The sequence below is a fragment of the Macrobrachium nipponense genome, chromosome 9, assembly GCF_015104395.2.
Source record: "Macrobrachium nipponense isolate FS-2020 chromosome 9, ASM1510439v2, whole genome shotgun sequence".
NCBI lineage: Eukaryota > Metazoa > Arthropoda > Malacostraca > Decapoda > Palaemonidae > Macrobrachium > Macrobrachium nipponense.
In genome coordinates this window covers 61,161,363-61,184,781 of record NC_061110.1, presented here as the reverse complement: position 1 = coordinate 61,184,781, position 23,419 = coordinate 61,161,363, and the positions used below count along the sequence as shown (strand labels likewise).

General features: G+C 44.8%; 1 protein-coding gene across 1 annotated transcript in view; it reads right to left on the bottom strand.

Moving 5' to 3' along the window:
• LOC135218284 (probable protein phosphatase CG10417) overlaps positions 1 to 23,419 on the bottom strand; it is a 186,662-nt gene that overhangs the window by 95,381 nt on the left and 67,862 nt on the right. The window contains exon 2 of the mRNA XM_064254492.1: positions 7,987 to 8,239. Coding sequence (XP_064110562.1) covers positions 7,987 to 8,239 — 253 coding nt within the window. The remainder of the gene's footprint in view (positions 1 to 7,986; positions 8,240 to 23,419) is intronic.

Genomic DNA, 23,419 nt, shown 5'->3' with positions numbered 1-23,419 from the left:
AAGAGGGACACCACAACTCAATGAGAGGAAGACAGTTTATGCGACTCATGACTCGGCCAAGTCCGCACGAGTCAACTGCACCCACACGAGTCAACAATGTCCTGACGAGTCGACTGAGGGAAAGAAAACGAGGCGCCAGAAGTGGGAGGCAGTGGGAGAAGAGTTACAACGACTCTCCCACATCGTCCGAAAGCAAATGTACATACTTGAAAGCATTCCTTTATGAAACTTCGTTAGAAAGCTCTGAAGCTAGAATAATGTCTAACTTGGCGAGAACTTTAGATACTACAGACAGTGTAGACTTGAAAGAGAAACATTAATCAAGGCAGTAGTAAAAGATTTGCCAATAGCCGAAGAGAAAGCAGGCGAAAATTTAGAATAACCAAAACATGAGAGAGAGAAACAGTTGACCGAGTCGACATATCTAAATGTGTAAAACTCGCTACAGATACATTATTATCTCAATACTATACCTATATTATATATTATTAAACCTATGCATGCTGACACCTCAAACTAGGTGTAGAAGACAACAGAATGCGCATATGGAGCGAGCATTAACGCTTACCGAAACGGTCCTTATGCGAATGCTTTAACGGTCCTTAGGCGATCGCTTTAACAGTCCTTTGGCGAACGCTTTAAACAAGATTCAGACCCTGAAAGGGCGAAGTAGGTATTGGAGGGCACAGAACCCCATGGTCCTGAGAACCAACCCAGTTCCCTGACAGCGAACACTACCAACTGTCGCAAGGCAGTCCTAGGCTCAGGCTACGTACAGACGAGGGCACCAAAACCTTACTGCTAACTGGGAACGCGAAAAAGAGCACACACTATGGAGGGATTAGGAACGTTCCCGTCACGAACTCGGTTTAACTTGTATTAGAACTAAAAATCGGTTCAATGCTATGTTCTAACTTCTCATTACGCTTTTCCTGAACCGAATGGGGAGCAGAAGGCAGAGCTACAAAGGAAGTCAATACTAGGCTACCAAAATGCCTAGTCTGAGTGGGGATAGCCTGACAAGTTTAAGTCCTGACCTAACTACTAATTGCTTTCACAATATACTGTTTCCAGTCTTTCCTATTTCTGACATATTCAGGCATCAATTTCTCAGAATAATTCCCAACATTCTTCACATCTAGTAGTTCCAAGATCACACACTTTACCCTTGCAAGTACAAAGGAATGTTGATCAACTTCCAATTACACCATCCTGGTTACACCAAAAATATTCCCTAAGAAAATGAAATTACAATACCGTAAACAGGTGTAAAACAGCCAAATTTCATAGAATACCAACAACTGCCTAACCGCAATGGCGGCATGGAGAATTCTGACAAGAGCAAAAACATTCGAAACACACCTGGTGGAGAACAGGTAAACTAGACAGGCATCCGGGCAGCCATTCGATTCTTTGTTTGAATGCCGACTCGCCTAATAGGCAGGGAGATATAGCTAAATTTAACAGTATGTAAGATTCATCTCAAATAATTGCCAGCCTCCTTCCTCCCCTTGCTAGAGGAAGGAGCGGAATTGCTTCTATGATTTTGATAAGAAAAATAAAAAGGAAGCTCGATATGCATCAATCGCCCGACCAGCCAGTGTAAGTTCGAGTCTTCTCTTCAACCTGAAGGAAGAGGAGTTGAAGGAGAAGGAGGGGAAGGTGAAGAGGCCAGCCACTCTCGCATCCTTCTTACCTCTAGAACCGCACACCATAGGCAAGATGTAACTTGTCCTCTTGCAGGAGCCGGGTAACCAAACACAACCTGGAAGCATCCACCACTAGTCCAAGGAAAGGAGGTTCCTAGGACCTGTGGGCAGACGCGAAGGAAAGACCTCAAATATCTTCCAGTCCAAATTATTCTTCGGAGTGATGAAATGTACCCATCCACTGGACTATCTAACTGCAGAGAAATCCCTCACGATCTCGTAAGGCTGGGAGAAAGACTTGTCGACACTTCCGCATTGACAGTCTGCAGTGGATAAAGGCATCGAGACACAATGAAGGGTGTCAACCCTTCATGGGTACAGCAACACAATAATAGGACAAAGTAATGACTTATCTGGATCAACCAAAGAAGGACTTGGACTCGTCAACAGATGCAGACTGATTGCGCAGTTTTACACTGTTGAGCATCCGAAACATATTCATAACATGACACCTGCCTTTTGAAGGGTTATGCTGAGAACAACCATGCAAATCGTCTATCTTGTTCACCAACAATGTTGAGAAACGAGATGATGAGTCTCGCGAGGCATGTGCACATTAGATGATAGTCAATTGCCTTCTAGAGACCAAGGTCCCTGTGATGACATGACAGAAGTTTCTCATCAGTAGAATCTGAACCAAGAAGAAACAATACTATACGTATTACTAGTGAATGACTAAGGTGAATGTGGACCTACATCTTCACAGTTGAATCGAGAGAAGTTAACTCTCTAGACTGATCATAGAAAAACCCACGTCGATGACACCAACAAGTGAAGACAGCTTCAATCCCTGTTATTTTACAGAGGACTGAAAAAGTTAATCCGCCATTTCATTGCTGCTCGACGAGAAAGTTGGAGTTTGCAATGAAAGCAGAGAGTCTTTCAATAATGAAAACACAAGGATTGCACTGCCTGAAGAACTGCTGCTTCTGGGTTGGATCAGGGAGGAAGTTTCTATTTACTTTGGAAGCAGAGCTAGTCGGGCAGGGAACAGGCAGTCTTCCATTATTCATTTACAATTCATGGTGAACAAAGAATAACCAACACCTTACGAATTGGGTAATGTATATTAGAAGACAAAACTGTAATTGTCTGAAGACATTCAGCGTCATTGCAGCAGCTGATGAGGCTGGTGCGATGGAACAGAAGACTAGGATACAGACTTCTGTTATACCTTGGGGTAAACAGAAAGATGATAAGGAGTCTAATTCCGATCTAACCAGAGACCCAAGTCTGTGATTTACCAGGCAGAGAGCTCCGAATTGGTAGGTAATCCTCAACAGAGGAGAAACTGTACCAAACCAAAATGAATTTTGGAAAGCAAGCAGTACTGAGACAGATCCCTATACCACTTGCTCGACTTGTCATACTGAGTTGCCTGGTAGTGCATTCCATGAAGGAATGCGTTCGGCTAGAACCATCGAGCGCAAAAAAGATACACTCGAGGATCTGCATTTTAACCGAAATGGGAGGGAAGAAAACCCTCAAGTTCGGTGATAATGCAAATGCTGTGGTGTTGTTGGTAAACAATACCACTGGTTATCTTAAAATGAAAACCGGTAACTCTTGGGAGACCATAAAGGCTTTTCTGAGTTTCAGGTTAATTATGAGAAGGTACTATTTGTCTCAGCTACATACCAGAAGAATTTACTCACAGATATGCGCCTACTACTCGGACAATGCAACTGATAACAGAAGCATGTCACAAGAAAAATATACTAGTATATTTGTAAGTTCCTGTAAATTGCACTCCAGCCTAATTCTTTTCATTCAAGGGACAAAAATAAGGACTGGAAGCAGACCTTCATTTGCTAATTAAGAGAGTGAAGGTGAAGTTTTCCCAAAGGGAGACTTCTACAGTCATAACAGGATATAGAAGACGACTAGTTCAAGCTGAACTGGTTGTTCCCAAAATAGTAGCACTGGAGAGGTGTTCAAACCTCTTAGGCTATCCATCCTGAACAGATTGACGTGTGTTCGGTAAGATCCTAAGATTGAACCAAAAACAGAACAGATTGACGTGTGGTCGGTAAGATCCTAAGACTGAACCAAAAACAGTCTCTCGGGTTCAAACTCTGAGGAGTAGACTGCATAGAATTTCTGTTATTTCCTTGTTCACTCCGGTATAATCAGGAAGTAGAGGGGAAAAAAGAGTGGAGGATTGACTGTTCTTGCCCACTATTCCCTGAACTTCCAATGCTCTCACTCTGTTGAATGAAGCACTCATTTCCTACACGAATGCGAACAAAAGTTGACCGAAGTAGTTAAATACAGTAAAAGCTGGCGAGAACTTGCCACGTCTTGCTACACATCTACCTTCTCCTTGATCAAACCTCACAAAGAAGACTACACACACAACCTCCTCCTATCTCCATCATATGCCTTGCCCCAAGGGACAGCGACATCGATCTTAGCACCTGAAGAATAGCCATTCCTGGCTTTCACAGATGGGTCCAAGCCACCAACACGGCTCGGTCCCTTCTCTCATCCTGCGCCACTATTATGATGGAGAGACGACTACCTACCACTGACTGTGGATGTACGAACCCCCTTGGGGGTTGGACATGCGGAAAGACCCGTGCACAAGTATAACCGACGCAGCCCTGGAAGGAGCAGGTGAGCCGAAGAGAGAGAGAGCCAATTACTTCCTCTCCATGGAAAGGATGCAGACCCTTAGGAGTCTCAAACCGAGACTTCTTAAGGGGCAGAGAATACCTTCCTCTTCTTAGGACATGGAAATCTTTGAAGAGGGAGGTTAGGAGGCACCAGATGACGAAGACAAAAGACGATGACCTCGTGAAAACTCGCTGCAACACGGGAAGGGAGGGTGCTGTCATGGCAAGGAACCGCATCGATCAAGAGCAGAGAGTTTGTTCGTTAAGAGCCGAGCACTCAGATTGGCAGAGCTGTCTGGTCAAGCCGAGCCAAGTGAGCTGAGCAGACCACCACTACATAATTATGTGTGGTAATCACCAACAAAGAACTATCATTCTTCCCAATTAACTGTTCTCCTTTGAGGCCGAAGCTCTGAGAAGAAGAATAAGAGGGATTCTGTGTCTGCTGTTCGGAACCTAAGGTCCAATACATGAGGACAGTACTTGACCATTCACCCAGGTGTTGCATGCAGTTCCAAGCTCTACATAACTCCAAACCAGAGTGAGGAGCGGACTCATCTGTACTGGTAAAGGCTTGTCTCGCCATCCAAGCACGCATAATAGCGAGCACTCAGCGAGCATTAGAATTCGGAAGAATTCCCAACGTCTGTGAGAAAAACCTGACTCTTGTAAGACAATAATTGGGGGAGCCTTGTCTCACCCTAGTACTCGGCAATATGATGAAGCAGAGCACTCAGTGAGTGCCAACAAAACCAAGGGATCCAGGTGCTCGGCGAGACTCACGGTTATTGTAATTCTCATCGGGAATGCCCATTGCCCGTGTATTTGGAAATTTCAGAAAACCAAATCACTCTGTGAACATTGGAAATTCCAAGGAATTTAATGGCTTAGTGAGACTCCCGGTTTTCGTAATAACAATTACTGGGCATGTCTGTCTCCCCCGAGTGTTTGGAAAATACAGAAAACCATAACACTGAGAATGCCAGAAGTTCCAAGGAATTTGAGCATTCGGCAAGATTCCCGGTTATAGTACTAACAATTATCAGGAATTCTTGTCTCGCCCAAGTTTTTGCAGATCGTAGAAGACCAAAACACTTGGAGAGTGCTAGAAATTCCAAAGAACTTAAGCACTCGGCGAGACCACTGAATTTCGTCAAACAATCATTAGGGTGGGGCGCCGCCTCAACTCCCGTAGAAATAGAGGAGGAACGGGGATAAAATCCAGTCATAAATGCGAGCATTTAAGACTGGAATATGAGTACAATTCAACAGAATATACACTCGAGGCTCCCAAAACACAAGAACTCATAAGGGACTGCAAATTGAAATCCATCCAAAGGACAGAAAAAGCCATGAAGTCATAGTCTTCAGTTTTGACATAAGATCCTTCCTCCATGACGTGGACATACGTATGTCCGCTAGGCCCCTAAGGTCCCTCCAGGAACATAGTCCCAACGCTGAATCCTACGGAGAGCACTGCAGGATTTCTCCTATTTACTTCGCCCCTCCCGGCGTAGCCATAGGAAGTAGTGGGAATAGGAGAGGAAGACTGGACGCTCTTGCTCACCTTACTAGCGAAACTAGCAGAAGCGAGTCACAGGCAACCATCAACCTGCAGTGATGGCCGCGACTTGAGTCTAGGAAAGCGTTATCATCTGGAGAAAACACTTTCCCGAGGAGGGTTACAAAAATTGCCTGGCAGGCAAAACGTTCGCCGCCACTGAGAACGGTCAGTCACACAAATGTGACAGTCGTCTGGGTGGGGCTGATAGTGCACCTGACTAGAGAGAGCCGGTACCATCCTCCAACGCGTCCAAGTCCTTGTCGAGGCTGAAACCTCTCAAGAGGACCAAATGGGAACTGAGCAATCACCGCAAGAGCGATTACGGCAAGGTGCGAGTCACCTGAGCGACTCATTCCTTTCTTCCACTTCAAACCCAAGTCGTGATGGTGAGTGGACTCAGCGTCACCGACTCTGGATGCACGCGAATCCAAAGATTTAAGAGCACTCGGGGAACTCGTGAACAAGCGCCCAACGCGGAACTAATCTTAGGGGCAGAACCTCTAGGTCTAGCAGCAGAAGTACGAACCAAAATTTGCGCTTCTACAGCTCCCGACACACTAGGCCTTAGGGACAGCGTGACGGTTCCTGTTCCCGAAGGAATGGGAGAGCCAGTGGAAGACCCAACTGCCTCCTAAGTTCGAGAGACAGAAGTCGAAGGGGTAGAGGCTGATGAAAAATATGATTACAAAGTGTCAGATGACGACACTTGACGAGCTCTCTTCCTCTTCAACTTCTTCAAATTCTGCAAGACTTCTATTCAGTGTCTCAGTGACAAAACTCCAGGATAGCAGCGGTAAATGAATATGATTTCTAGCAGAGGAACAGTACACACACTCAAGGACCAATATCACAGCATGCTATGAGTCACATGTACAATTCCAAGGTTAGGATAACCAACGTTAAGAGATATCCAACCATCTACTGCTGTAATCAACTATCACCACTGTTAGCCTGTAAAAGATAGAAAATATGATTTAAAGTATAATAAGGATACTCCTCTCTCATCCAAGGGCACCGCCCTCTGAAATGAAAGGAGATTCCTCAAACACCAACACCACACGGCCCCTCTTCAATTTTCATCCGATAGCTAGCAAAAGGACGAAGGAGAAGAGGAATTGCCAGAAGAAACAAAGGAACATCTCCGAAGTTCCCCTTGGTAATTTCTAAAACGTAAGCATAAATTTTGGATGAATACATGTCTCGTCCTAACTTTGAAGGATGAAAATATGTACTAATAAAGATGTTGGCACACCCTTGCCGCCGCCTCTTAACTCAAAGTAGAAAGGCGGCTATCAAGGCTATCACAAAAAGTGGGTTTGCATATTAATTATTAAAGTCAATTAATTATTAATATCAAACATAGCATATACATATTTATTCAAAATAATAAATTAAAGATCCCACGGGGAATATTGTATTAACGGCTGATCAGCAAGAGCTCACAAACATGCGTCTTCATTGGAAGACAGCCAAAAGCAAAGTGGAGTGTTTACATCCGGGCAGGCGTAGGCCAGATGGTAGTTACTGCCTAACCACCTTGTTCAAGAATTTAACGGCCGTAATTCCAGCCTACGCTGAAAGTAATTCCTTATGTAAAGGACCAAGGGTTTGTATATCATGTAGGAACAAACTGATCACACTACCATTACATCATGAAAGTTATCATCAATTATAATAAATTACATTACCAATGCTAAAAAACAACAAATTTTCTACGACAATTAGTATTTTTCATAGCTACAAACCTGAGGTCTTAACAATAGGATCATTTCTAGTGCCTAGCTGGATTCGGTTAAATCACAGATTAAAGAGAGGAATCTTGTGAGATCTGGCAATGTGTGCATATATCGGGTGAAAAGTGGTCAAGGACCACGCACCCACGCCACAGCGATCAGTCTAATACAATTATGCGCTTACGAAAATGTACAGAAATCACAGCACTTAGAAAGACACAGCATTATCAGCATTACAAGGATATTTAGCAAATGATATCAAAAGATGCCACAACATATTCAAGTCAGCTATGAGCTCAAGGTTCTATATAATTTGAGACCAGATTTCATGGTTACTTTTGAAACATATTGAAGGACTGACTTACCATCATCTTTTGTGCCAGCAATTTGCTTGAGAATATTGACAACTTCTGGCTTTACCAAGGTTGAATCAAAAGCAAGAAAAGCCTTCTTTAGACATTCGGGAAAGTTCTCATTTTCTTGGTTGGAAATGAACTGTTTAATAAACTCTGGTAACTTAAGAGCTGTGTATGCTGCCACTTCATGTCCTCCATGACCATCATATACGGCAAAGAGGTGAGTACCTCCGTCAAAATCTAAGATGGAATTATGAGCATCCTGAAAAAAAAATAAAGATCAGAAAAACTTTTAAAACATTCAAAATCATGACATATACAACACACTGTCTTACGTAAGCCTACTATTGTAGTACTTTGGTAACAAAGAGAAAATTATAGCATTGGTAATCTTGCTTTTCTGGGAATAAGATAACAGTTCAACCATACCACTGAGCTGACTATCAGCTCTCATTGGGCTGGCCCAAAGGATTTGAATGAAAATGAAATTTTTATAAAATGAAGTTCTAGAATATACCTACTGAATAATTACTTGGCTAACAACTATGCTTGCACAGCATCTTAAATTCAAAATTTTGCAAACAATATATAAATATGATATTGTTATGATACAATAAAGTTTGTTCATACTTACCTGGCAGATATATATATTCATAGTGCCCACCCACCTCCCCTCAGGAGACAGTGGCACTAGAAAATCTGAATAGAAAATGGGAATGGTTCCTGATACCCGCCTCCCAGCGGCGGGAATACGTACTAACCACTTGGCCTCCCACTGCGTGTGTCGTAAGTTTTGAAATTCTCTCGGACTTCGGAGAATACAGCTATATATATATCTGCCAGGTAAGTATGAACAAACTTTATTGTATCATAACAATATCATTTTGTTCATGAGACTTACCTGTCAGATATATATATATAGCTGAATCCCACCATTGGAGGTGGGAAGAGACAGAATAGGATTTAGGAAACAAATTACATGTAAATGATTGACACCTTGGTTCCTTACCTGTTAGCATAGCTGACTTCGTGATTACTGTCACCCAAGTCTGCTTCTGCTTTACTAGAGTCTCCAGCAAGGTAGTGACCTGAATAGCTGGTGAGTTCTAGATGATCTGTCAATGGGGGCGTGTCCACAATGTGACTAGACCATATTGACCATACTATGAGGGCAACGAAGCAAAACAACCACCTGACCAAGCCTAACATAAGTTAAGAAAGCATAACTTAAGCTAATGACTGGGAAGTCCGCCTCTGGCGACTGACCCAACAACCATAAAAACACAATAAATTTAAAAAACGCTTCCTAACCATTTTCTTAAGGATAGGATGAGTGCTACTTCCTGGCCCCTAAATTGTATCTGCGGAAATGTATGGCCCTAGCGAACAGCAGTTCTGATATGTTGTTTTCACGTCTCTCAGGTAGTGTGAAGTGAACACCGAGTTGCTTCGCCAAAAGGTGGCGCCCAGGATGTCACTGAGTGCCATATTTTTCTGAAATGCCACCGAGGTTACAATCGCCCTCACCTCGTGAGCATTTACTTTAAACAGTTTAAGATCACCGTCTAGACCGTTCGTATGAGCCTCCTTAATGGTAATCCTTAAGAAGAAAGCCAGTGCGTTCTTTGACATAGGCAAGTCTGGCCTCTTAACCGAACACCACAAATTGTCCGAAGAACCTCGACTTTCCTTCGTTTTATCTAAATAAAACTTGAGAGCCCTGACAGGGCACAGGACTCTCTCTGGCTCTTGTCCAAGAATTTCTGCCATCCCCTTGATTTCAAAGCTCTTGGGCCAAGGGTTAGACAGGTTCTCATTCTTGGCTAAAAACGTAGGGCTTAAGGAACATACAGCATTATGTCCTTTAAAGCCTATATGTTTGCTGATGGCTTGAACCTCGCTAACTCCTCGCCGTAGCCAAAGCGGTTAGGAAAACAGCCTTTCTGGTCACATCCTTCAATGTCGCAGAATGGAGAGGTTCGAATAGACTAGACATCAGGAACTTCAAAACTACGTCCAAGTTCCAGGAAGGCAGCTTTGGCTGAGCCACTTTAGAGGTTTCAAAATACCTTAAAAGATTGTGAAGGTCTTTGTTGTTTGCTAGATCCACTCTGGCCAACTTTTCGATAGACTGAATGCAGTTAGACTCAGAGCGGGGAGGTTTTTGTGGTAACTCTCGAAGTGGGGCTGTCTGAGTAGATAGACTCTCTCAAAGGCAGTGTCCTTGGGAAGTCCACTAAGAAGGTCATGACCTCCGTGAACCAATCTCTCGAAGGCCAAAACGGGACGATCAACGTCATACTTGCTCCTTCTGACGCCGCAAATTTCCTGATTACCTCTCCCAAGATCTTGAACGGGGGAAAGGCATAAACGTCCATCCCCGCCAATCCCAGAGGAGGGCGTCTACCGCTACTGCTCCTGGATCGAGAACAGGGGAGCATTATAGAGGAAGCCTCTTCGTCCTCGATGTTACAAAAAGATCCACCAAGGGACGTCCCCATAACCTCTAAAATTCGTGACATACCTCTTGGTGAAGGGTCCATTCGGTCGGAAGCAGTTGTTGTCGCCGACTGAGTAGATCCGCACGGATGTTCTCCACTCCTGCAACGAATCTCGTGAGAATCGTTACATTCCGTGCCTGGGCCCACAGCAGGATCTCTCTTGCTAGGCCGAACAGGGAGCCCGCCCGTGTGTGTTAATTCCTCCCTGTTTCTTGAGGTACGCCAGAGCTGTGGTATTGTCCGAGTTGATCTGGACTACTCTGCCTGAAACTTGATCTTCGAAGAATTGGAGTGCCAAACGAATTGCCCCCAATTCTTTGAGATTTATGTGCCAGGACACCTGTTCCCCTCTCCAGGTGCCTGACACTTCTACCCCCCCTAGTGTTGCTCCCCAACCCGCCTTGGACGCATCGGAAAACAACACTAGGTCGGGGCTCTGAAGGCTGAGAGAAACACCTTCTGCCAGCTTTGCGGGGTAGTGCCACCACCTTAGGTGATCCTTGACAGACTGAGAGATCCTCAGAGTCACTTCCAGATCCTCCTTGTTCTCCCAGTTCTCCGCAAGGAAAAACTGGAGTGGTCTGAGATGCAGTCTTCCCAGGGAAACAAACTTCTCCAGCGAGAAAATGGTCCCCAGCAGACTCATCCATTCCCTCACCGAGCATGTTTCCTTCCCCAAGAAGGCTGAAACTTTGTCGAAGCAGTGCTGCTGTTGTTCCTGGGACGGAAAAGCTCGAAAAGCCACTGAATCCATCTGAATCCCCAGATACACGATGGACTGAGTTGGGATCAGATGGGGCTTTTCGAAGTTCACAAGAAGTCCTAGAAACTTTGTCAATTCTAGCATTGTATGAAGGTCATCCAGACACCTCGACTCCGACGATGCTCGAATGAGCCAATCGTCCAGGTAAAGAGAGACTCTTATCCTTGAAAGGTGAAGCCATCTCGCCACATTCCTCATCAGTACCGTGAAAATTATCGGTGCTGTGCTTAGCCCGAAGCAGAGAGTCCTGAACTGAAAGACCTGTCCCTTCAGGACAAACCTCAGGTACTTCTTTGACTGAGGATGGATAGGGACGTGAAAGTAGGCGTCTTGGAGGTCTAACGAAAATGAAATTTTCATTATTAAAATGAAGTTTTATTGTATACTTACCGAACAATTATAGAGCCGTGATTTCCACGAGCGGCAGGATACTAAATTCAAATTTAGCGCGTCGGCGTCGCCAACACTGGTGGTGATGACGTCATCTCCCTCCACTCGCGGGAGAACCAGGTACAACTGCCCAGGTGAATCCAATTCTTTCTGCCGTCGTCCACCTAAGGGGAGGAGGTGGGTATAATCATAATTGTTCGGTAAGTATACATAAAACTTCATTTTAATATGAAAGAAAATTTCATTTTTCTTCTAGTGTCTTACCGAACAATTATAGAGCTGATTACACATTTATGGGAAGGTGGGATTCAGTGGACCACTAGTATTTTTAAATGGTTACATTTATTGCAATACCAGTAAACACTCAAGGTGTCTGTTGTACCTTACCTTGTAAGAGAGCTACAGCAGACTGTTACTGCCTCTGGTCGGTGCTCTTCTTACTATTGTAGAGGAATTGGAATTTGACCAAAGTTAGCCTCTACAGGAGTGGAATCCTTCCGTAGTTCAAGCGAGTCAAGGCTGACTGACGGAGGATAGTAACAACAAAGATTGCCCTTGCCCTGGACTAAGACCAGAAATTCAATCATACAAAACATTTGTCACCAACACCAGATTTAAAAACATATATACCCAACCATTGTAAAATCTGACCTAACAGACTGGTGAGTATCCCAGGTACTCAGTCACCCCAGCTTCCCTTGAACTCGACAACCTATTCAAGGTGAAAAGTTAGCATAGAGGTGACGACCCCTGTGCCGTTTCTCCCAACACCATGCCAGAAACCGCCACCGGACCTAACGTTTTACAAATCTCGAAACAGTTTCGATCTCTTTGAGATAATGACTCGCAAAAAAAACCGAATTCGATCTCCAGAACGTGCTCTGAAGAATCGAAGCTAAAGATAAATACTTTCTGAATGCTAAAGAAGTTGCCACTGCTCTAACCTCGTGAGCTTTAACTCTCAGAACGGAAGATTGTCGTTCTCGGACTGCGGTGAGCTTCCCTGATAAGCTCTCTAATAAAGAACGATATAGCATTCTTAGAAAGAGGACGAGAGGGATTTTGAACCGAGGTCCAGAGCTTAGAAGATGTCCTCTAATACCCTTAGTGGCAAACAGATACTGCTTAATAGCCCTGACTGGACATAAGAGCCTTTCTTCCTCCTCATGTCCAACCAAATCGGATAAGTTCCTTACCACAAAACTCCTCGGCCAAGGATTAGAAGGATTCTCATTTTTGGCTAGAAAGGTCAAAGATACCGAAAATACAGCATTGCCTTGAGAGAAACCGACTCTTTTGTCTATAGCGTGCAATTCGCTGACACGCCTAGCAGAAGCTAGTGCAATAAGAAAAAGTGCCTTCTTAGTCAAGTTCCTGAGTGAAGCGACTTCAAAGGCTCAAACGGTGGCCCCATGAGGAACTTAAGCACCACATCTAAGTTCCAAGCCACTGTATCTTGCGGGAGCTAGTGGTTTCGAAAGACCTAATGAGGTCCGACAGATCTGAATTGGAGGAAATATCCAAACCTCGATGTCGAAAAACCGAAGAGAGCATGGCTCTATATCCTCTGATCGTCGAAGGAGCCAGTTTCTTAGAGTTCCTAAGAAATAGAAGAAAATCTGCTATTTTTGTTAAAGAGGTCGCAGAAGTAGAGACTTTAGCACTTCTACACCACTCTCTGAAGATTCTCCACTTCCCTTGATAGAGTTTGTTAGAAGACTCTCTCCTCCCACAACGAGCGATAGCTTCTGCAGCTCTTCTTGAAAATCCTTTCGCTCTGACAAGATTCCGGACAGTCTGAACCCTGTCAGAGCTAGAGCGGACAAGTTTTGGTGGAACCTCTTGAAGTGAGGTTGTTTGAGAAGCCACTTCTCTGGAGGAAGAAGTCTGGGGAAGTCTACTAACAACTGGAGAAGGTCCGGGAACCACTCTTTTCCCTGGGCCAAAAGGGAGCGATTAACGTTAGTGTTACATTGCTGTGCGACATGAACTTGTTCAGCACCTCTCTTATTAGACCGAACGGAGGGAATGCATAAGCTTCCAGACCCGACCAATCCAACAGCATTGCGTCCACCGACCAAGCTAGAGGATCTGGGACTGGAGAACAAAAGAGAGGAAGACGGTTCTTCCTTGATATCGCGAACAGGTCTATTGCGGTCGTCCCCAAAGGCGCCAAAGTTTCTGACAAATCTTGTTGTCCAAAGTCCACTCCAGATTGGTAACACTTGCTGTTGACGACTTAACTCGTCCGCCAGGACGTTCATCTTTCCCGGAACAAATCTCGGGACTAGCTGAACCTTCGCTTCGTTTGACCACAGGAGGAGATCCTTGGCTACTTCGTATAGCGAGAAAGACTGAGTCCCCCCCTGTTTCCGCACGTACGAGAGAGCCGTGGAGTTGTCGGAATGCACTGCCACTACTCGACCTTCTACTAAGCTCCGAAACTGTCTGAGCCCAGGAAAATTGCTAACAGTTCCTTTACATTTATGTGGAACTTCTTCTCCTTCTCCGACCAAGCTCCTGAAGTCCGTTGATTTCCCGCAGTAGGGCTCCCCAACCTGTGTCCGATGCGTCGGAAAAGAACTGTAGGTTCGGAGGATGGGTCGTAAATCTAACCCTTCTTCCAACCTTGCTCGAGAGAGCCACCACCTTAGGTCCTCTTTTATTTGATCTGTGACAGGAAAGGTAATCGAGTCTGGTTGTGTCTTCCTGCACCAAGAGGCTCTCAGGAAAAACTGCAGAGGTCTCATGTGCAGTCTCTTCCCAACGTCACAAATTTCCTCCACTGACGGTCAATTTGCCCAGGAGCCTCATTCCACTGATTGGCAGAACTTACTTTTTTGTCCAAATAACTCTGAACTGTCTCCAGACAGCCTTGAACCCTCTTCGGGGACAGAAAAGCCGAAAAACTTGAGCATTCAGAATCATCCCCAAATAAAGGATGCTCTGAGATGGAACCAACTGGGACTTCTGTTTGTGACCTACCGAATTCCTAACTTTCTGCAAGATCCAGAGTTGTTCCAAGGTCCTTCATGCACCGACTCTCTGATTCCGACGGAGAAGCCAATCGTCCAGATAGAGGGAGATTCTTACTCCTAATATGTGCAGCAGCTTCCTATCGGGGATAGAACCCTGGTGAAAACATGAGGAGCGGTCGCTAGTCCGAAGCAAAGCGCCCCAAACTGAAACACCTTGCTTCGAACATGAACCTCAGTACTTCCGAGATTCGGCGATGTATTGGAATGTGAAAATAAGTGTATTGCATGTCCAGAGAGACCATCCAATCCCCCTGTCTGATGGACTCCAGAACCGACCGAGTGGTCTCCATATGAAATTTTGTTTTTCTGGACATGCAAGTTCAGGGCGCTCACATCCAAAACCGGCCTCCAGCCCCCTGATGACTTGGGAACTACAAAAAGGCGATTGTAAAAGCCTGGAGGAAAATCCCCTTCTATCTGTTCTATCGCTTCTTTGAGAACAAGCGCTTCCACTTCTGCGGCTAGCGCCAGAAATTTGTCTGAGCCCTGGAGAGTATGCCTGGAATGGAATTGGCACAGGTGAGAGCGAGGGAGGTGAAACGAGAGGAATACGATAGCCGAACTTGAGTACTTGCACTACCCAGGCTTCTGCTCCTCTGTTTTCCCATTCCTCCCAAAACAGAGCAGCCTGGCTCCCACTGGTGCATGAAGAACCGAGCTTTCATTTGGAAGGTTGTTAACCTTGGCCGAGGCCTTAGACTGAGGTCGCAAATTCGACTTCGGCCGAAAGAAGCGCTTGGGTTTTCTCCCTCGAAAAGGCGCTTCTTGGGCCAGAGGAGAAACCGAAGGAACAGTCTCCACAGGAGCTTTAGGTCTCTTAGTAGACTGTGCCAGTAAAAAAAAAAAAATCCGAAGTAGATTTCTTATCTAGCGCAGACGAAATTGACAACACTACATCGTCTGGAAAGAGGTTATCTTTTCCCAAACAAAAGGAGCACAAGAGAGCAGACTTCTGTGGGAAAAAGTAACCCTTTTAGAAGCAAGGAGGAGCACCAAAGTTGCCTTTTTCTTAAGGGTACCAAAGGCGATGAGCGAAGCTAACTCATCACATCCATCCCTAATGGATTTGTCCGCACAGGACAGGAGAACACCAATCCAATCCTCCCCGCTAACTCCTGAGAAAGAGAAGGACAGTCTTCGATCTTGGCCGCTAAAGCGCCAATAGTCCAATCAAGGAAGCTAAAGACTTCCAAAAGTTTAAATTGATTCTTTACAACGTGGTCCAACTCAGGCGCTGTAAAGAAAACTTTCGCTGCGCGAAAGCAGATCTTCTAGAGGATCGATTAAACTGGAGAAGTCTCCCTGGGAGGAGCAGAAACTCCCAGAGAAGGAGCTCCCCAGTTACATAAAACCATACCTCTTACGAAGCAACTTAGAGGGAGGGTAAGCAAAAAGAGCCTTCCCTAGTTCTCTTTTCATAGACATCCATTTCTCCTTCTCTTTCAACGAATGTCCTAACCGCTTTAGATAGAACAAGTTTTGGGAGGAGAGGGTCTGAAGTTTTCCTCCTCATCAAAAAGTCGAAGTTGGGGAGCGCGGAGCCGCTTTCTCAAAATAATCTGGATAAGATACCAGAAGAAATCTAAGGATACGTGAATAACACGAGAGGTGATGTGAATCCTCCTCCCCTCTACTTCTTCTTCATTCTCCGATACCGCCGAAGAAGTAGACGGAACTACAACCGGATCTGAAGGTTTCGAACCACCCTTGGACTCATTCATCCAGTTGGTTAACATCTCTAACTGCTTGCGCAAAGGCGCCAGAGACGAATCAAAAACAGTTAACGTAGGCTTGGAAGAGCCTAAATGTTCAGCAGGAGGCGGAAAATACTTGCGCCTCGCTCGGAGCCGACCGAAATTCGAGGCGAAACAGGCGCATCAGGCGTAACAAGACGAAAAAGCGCCTAAAGAAACACCCCTTAGAACTGCTAGCTACAGCGCTAAAACCACAATCTCTACTAGTAGATGGAGCCGAAAAAGGCACAGATTGAGGCGACGAACGAGCCGCTAACGGCCGAGGCGCAACCCTACTCTCAGCTCCTTATACCGCTTGACTGGAGGAGGCGAAGAATCGGCGCCTGAACGCCTCTTTAAGGGACGCGAAACGGGCGAATCTCGCCAAGAGCGCCGCGCGACCGGAGACGAATCGCATTGAATTATTCGAAAGGCGTTCTGACCGCAACACCTTTCCAACGCTTAACCGAGCCCTGTTGAGGCGCAACGGCTCAACAGAGAGGCGCCGTCTGTGGGCAAATCCGATCGATCCCTTGGACTTCCGGTATGTCTTCTCCCCGGTGCGGGGGAGCTGGACAGTGACCTTTGTCTAGGAGACGTGTCAGGACAGACAGACGCACCCTCAACTACACTCTTACCTGAAGCCGCGTTTCTCCAAAACGTCTTAACTGTGAATTACCAAGTTGCAAACCGTATTCGCTAGTACCGAAAATTTCTGATCTAACCTCGATTCCAGACTGGCAATGGGTGTCGGAAGAAAACTACAACGGGAAGCCGGAGAAGTGGGATTAGTAGGAGGAATAGGAGGTGTAGTTAAAGGAGACATAACAATTTGAGGAGAAACAGAAGGAACAGATGCATCGCAAGACGAAGCAGAGCTAAGTCTACTTTCCTAAGCGCTGCTTTTTCTAATTCTGTCTTTAGCTAATTTCTCCGAGTATGAACTAAAAAACTTCCATTGAGAATCAGTCCAATCACTACACTCGTTACATGTTCGATCTTAACACATTTAGTGTGAGAATCATACTCTAACTTGGATAATCTAGTTTTACATCCCTGAGTATGCAAACCTAACTCCGACGGACTAGAATCCGACATGGCAACGCCTAAATAAAAGCAAAATAACAACAACGCCAAAAAAGAGTACTTCACCAATTCCGAAGATCAAATCCACAAGAAAAAGGCAACCGCACCGACCACCGATGTTCACCGGACGCCGGCAGGAAAAGAATTGGATTCACCTGGGCAGTTGTACCTGGTTCTCCCGCGAGTGGAGGGAGATGACGTCATCACCACCAGTGTTGGCGACGCCGACGCGCTAAATTTGAATTTAGTATCCTGCCGCTCGTGGAAATCACGGCTCTATAATTGTTCGGTAAGACACTACAATAAAACCATCCAGTCGCCTGGTCTTAAGGCTCCTAAACTGACAGACGTTTCCATCTTGAATTTTTCTTTTTTTACAAAATGGTTCAGCCTGCTGACGTCCAGGACAGGTCTCCATCCCCCCGACTGCTTTGGCACCAGGAACAACCTGTTGTAGAAACCTGGGGATTCTAAATCTAGGACCTGTTCTACAGCTCTCTTCTCCAGCATTTGCTCGAGCAGATCGAACAGAATCTGCTGTTTCTCTTGATGGTAGGAGGGCAACAGATCCCTGGGCGTCGTGCACAACGGTGGAGGTTCGAGGAATGGGATCTTGTATCCCTTTTCGATGACTTCGAGGGACCAGCTGTCCGTCCCTCTCGCTCTCCAGGCTTTTGCAAAGAAAAGAAGCCTGGCTCCAACTGGTGTCTGAAGGTCCGACGCGTCACTTCTTACCCGAGCTTGGAAGGGGCTCTGCCTCTAGGAAGACCTCTTCCTCGAGGAGACTATCTCGAGGAAGCTCCTCCTCGAAAGGGCTTCTGCTTCTTTGAAGCCTGTCCAAGTGGAGTAGTAGAAGGGGCTGCTGGACGTCTGGACGACTGGGCCAGGAGGTGTTGAGTAGCCTTTTCCTGCAGGCTGACGGCAAGATCCTTAACCATAAACTAAGGGAACAGATGGCTCGACAGAGGGGCGAACAGCAATTCTGCCCTCTGAGATGGAGAAACCAACTTCGCTGTGAAGTTACAATACAAGGCCCTCTTCTTCAGAAGCCCCGTACAAAAGTGGGAAGCCAGTTCATCCGAACCATCCCTGACGGCCTTGTCCATGCACGCCAAAACGCTGAACAAATCGAGTCAGGACTCCGAGACTGCAGGTCCAGGGCTCCCAAACACCAGTCCAGAAAATTGAAGACCTCCATCGTTCTAAACAGCCCTTTCAGATGATGATCCAGCTCCGAAAGTGTCCAAGACTCCGCAGAGGAAAGGAGAGACCTCCTTGGAGCGTCCACAAGGCTGGCAAAGTCTCCCTGGGAAGAGGAAGGAACTCTCAAACCAACTTCCTCTCCCGTCTCATACCAAATCCCCGCTTTTCCACTCAACCTCCATGAAGGCAGGGCAAAAGAAGTCTTGCCTTGGGCCTTCCTGGAATCCATCCAATCGCGGACCTTCTTGAATGCTCTCTTCGTAGAAAGGGACGTGGACATCTTGACAAAGCCTGGCGTTCTCCTCATCTTCGATGAAGCTAACTGCGAAGGAGGAGAGCGAGGGGCAGAGGATTGGAACTTGTCTCCAAACAAGTCCCTCAGAAGGCAGGCCAAAACCTGGTAGTCCGAAGTTGACGAAGTAGAAGGCTGCTCTTCATCCGCAGGCTGCGACGAACTCAATAACTCTCCCTCTTCAACGGGAGCAACAGCAGAGTCCTCTAACGTCCGAGAAGTTCTAGGACCTTGAGGCCCAATTCGCAAAAGGGACCTCCTCTTCGAAGAAGTACTCGCAGAACAAGGCCGGGCATCCTTAACAGCAGACTCTGAAGCGTCCCAAAGATCAGCGAAAGAGGCGTCTTGACGAGCGTCCTGACCGAGCAGCAGCAGCAAGAGAAGCGTCATTGCGAGCCGCCTGAGGAGCGTCATGCTGAGCGGCATGTAGAGCGGTACGAAGGGGAGCGCGAGGAGCGTCATGAGGAGAGTATCGGCGATCCCTGCTATGATGAGCCTTGCGGTCTAGCGAGTGTCTGGGGTGACGCTCATCGAAACCTCTAGACAAGCGCCGAGGTGCCACACGAGATCTAGAGGGCGACGAAGCAGACGAAGGAGACGAACGAGGAGAAGGAGAGGGGGGCTGCTTGGACCTCTTGATAGGCAGCCTCGAGTCCTTCCTGTGTCGACGCTGTTCTGCCTCCCTCTCGGCAATAAACGAAGCCAACTGCCGCTGCATTCCAAGCAGAATCTCCTTCGTAAGAGAAGACTCCTTCTGAGGGGAAGGGCTGATCCTGTGGGAAGACTCCTTCTGAGGGGACGCCTTCTTCCTTCTCACAGGAAAATGACGGCTCTTTCCCTGGAGCGACTGGGGCGCTCAACAGCGTCATCCTCCGATGACGTCCTGGTCCTCTTCTGCGGCGGGAAAGAGTCAAAACTCTCAGGCGACGACCGAAACGTATCTTGAGAAAGAGGACGTGAAGCGTCCTCCTCTCTGAAGCTTCTCTTAAGAGGGCGAGAGCTCCACCCCTTTCACGGGGAGGACGCTTCAGAGGACGAGAAGCAATCCTTGAGGATTCATGCACGGGCACGATCCTTGGCAGCCTGGGAAGCATCATCAGGACCTGCCAAAGGGACGCCAGATCGGTGGGGAGCCCCCGTAACCCTCCTTCGGCTTTCGACTTGCCCACTCCCTGAGTACCGTGGGAGTCCACAGAGGTCCAGGCCTAGAGGCATTATAGGGCCGATCTGACGCGCCCCCCTCCACAACACTAGGGGCACTACACCACACTGCACTTCACAATACCACTTTGTAAAAGAGCGCTTTCGATTCCAGGTTACGGATGGAATCCATAATTACAGAAAGGGCATTACCTTCCGCAGACGCAACCTCAGGGCCCAAAGGCAACACTACAGGGTTAGGGATAAAGTCTACAAGAGGGTTAGCAGGTGAAACATCACTACCCTGACTTCTGCTCGCTGACACACTCCTGGAGGAAGACCTCCTGATCCTGTCACACTCTAACTTACATACATAGGAATCATATGTCTTCCAACTGGAATCAGGCAAACTCTCACACTCCTTACACCGATCATTTATCAAACATGCATGTCCCCTACACCTCGTGCATACTGTGTGAGGGTCTACCGAAGCTTTCGGTAGCCTCACCGTACACTCTTCCACACAACATACTCTGAAACTAGCAGAACTAGAACCAGACATCTTATCCAAGAAAAGTCAAAGCAAAATCCAAAACAGTCCACAATAGCGTATGACTAGCCACAAATCCAAGTCAAAAAACCAAAAGACAATCAGAATACTTAAGTGGCAACAAAAGTTTACAAAATCCAACGACGGAGGTACTGAAAACAGGTGTTGACAGTACCGGCAACAGAGAAAATCTAAATAGAAAATGGGAATGGTTCCTGATACCCACCTCCCAGTGGCGGGAATAGGTAATAACCACCTGGCCTCTCACTGCGTGTGTTGTAAGTTTTGAAATTCTGTCGGACTTCGGAGAATACAGCTATATATATATCTGACAGGTAAGTCTCATGAACAAAATTGGGATATATGACAGCGCAAAAAAAATTTCATATATAATTGTATACAAATCGTGCTGTGAGCAAAACGGTTAAAGCTAAAGAGTTAATTTTTTTTCGTTGTATTGTACACTAAATAGTGATCATTTTGGTATATAACACATTGTAAAACGATCAAGGCAACATAGAGAAAATATTATCACAAAATGATGCATGAATTCGTAACGTGCGGACGTAAAAAAAAGCAGTTTTTAAAAATTCACCACAAATCAAAATATTGTGCTAGAGACTTTTTGTTTGTTGCAAAATGAAGGTAATTGATTGAATATTACTAGACTGTAAGTGTTGTAGCTTACAATTGCGTTTTTTGACCATTTCGATCAAGTTAAAAGTTGACCGAAGGACGAATTTTTTCTATCATTATTTATATGAAAATATTTCAAAACTGATAAAAGCTACAACCATAGGTTGTTTTTCGTTGTATTCTACATGAAATTGCGCACATTTTCATATATAAAACTTTATGTAATGGCTAATTTAAAATGGTGCAAACATTACAACAACCGGACAAAAAAATGTATGATTTTTTCGGAAGAGTTACCGTGCGGACGGAAGGAAAAAGTTTTCTTCATAAATTCACCATAAATCGAAATATTGTGCTAGAGACTTCCAATTTGCTGCAAAATAAAGGTAAATGATTGAATATTACTAGAATGTAATAGTTTTAGCTTACAATTGCGTTTTTCTACCATTTCAATAGAGTCAAAGTTGACCGAAGGTTGAAATTTTGGCACATTGTTATTTATATGAAAATATTTCAAAACTGATTAAAGCTACAACCATGGGTTGCTTTTCGTTGTATTCTACATGAAATTGCGCACATTTTCATATAAAAACTTTATGTAACGGCTAATTTAAAATGGTGCAAACATTACTTTTTTTTTCATATATTCTCCATAAATCGAAATATTGTGCTAGAGACATCCAATTTGCTGCAAAATAAAGGTAAATGATTGAATATTACTATAATGTAAGAGTTTAGCTTACAATTGCGTTTCTTTACCATTTCGGTCGAGTCAAAGTAGACCAAAGGTTGATATTTTGGCACTTATTGTGATTTATATGAAAATATTTCAAAACTGATAAAAGCTATAACCATGGGCTGTTTTTCGTTGTATTCTACATGAAATTGCATACATTTCCATATATAAAACTTTATGTAACGGCTAATTCAAAATGGTGCAAACATTACGACAATCGGACGAAAAAATTTATGATTTTTTCGGAAGTTACCTCGCGGACGTAAGGAAAAAGTTTTTTTCGTAAATTCACCATAAATTGAAATATTGTGCTAGAGACTTCCAATTTGTTGCAAAATGAAGGTAAAATGATTGAATATTACTAGAACAAAGAGTTTTAGCTTACAATTGCGTTTTTTCGACTATTTCAGTAGTCAAAGTTGACCAAAGGTTGAAATTTGGCACTTATCGTTATCTATGAAAATATTTCAAATCTGATAAAAGCTACAACCACGAGTTGTTTTGGTTGTATCTACATGAAATTGTGCACATTTTCATAATACTCCATACTAGAAAATCACAAAAGTAACCACGTGATTTTGTTTACCAGCAAAAGCCACAGGGAAAATTTTTTAAAAAAGGAAAAAAACAGAGTGCCAAGTACTTTCGTGTATTTAACACATCTTCGGGGCACAAAGTGTTAAATACACGAAAGTACTTGGCACTCTGTCTTTTCTTTTTTAAACAATTTTCCCTGTGGCTTTTGCTGATAATACTCCATGTAACGGCTAATATAAAATGGTGCAAAAATTATGTCAAAGTGACGAAATAATTTCTGAGATGTGTCGCTGATACTTTTTAGTGCGAGAAAGAAATTTGCGCTTGGGCGCCTGGGTAACGATTGTAAACAAAACAACGCCTGATCGTGAGCTCCCAGCATCCCCCAAGGCGCGTGATTTCAAGTTTTTCGCCTAGTAGGCCTATAACTATTTTTCCACGAATTTTTAAAAAACTTTTTTTATATCGACATACCATACGTCCAATCGGCACCCAACAGACAATTTATATCAACGTTTAATAGTCCAGTCGGAGGTTAAAGGGTAAATGACCATTTATGATAAAAAAAAAAAAAAAAAAATTAAATTAATAATTGATATCTATATAAAATTACTAGACATTCTTATAAATCCACAAGCCTTTAAAAAACTCATAACAGGGCCAACATCGATGTTGTCTCCTAAAATTTCAGATATAAGTTTTACCATCTAGATGGTACATCCGCCTCTCATTTACATACCTGGTGCAGTGAACCAGAATGTGCTCAACTGTCCAAAGGGCTATCAACAGTGAACACACACTGGAGCACTACCACCATCAAGAAGAAAACTGTGCGTC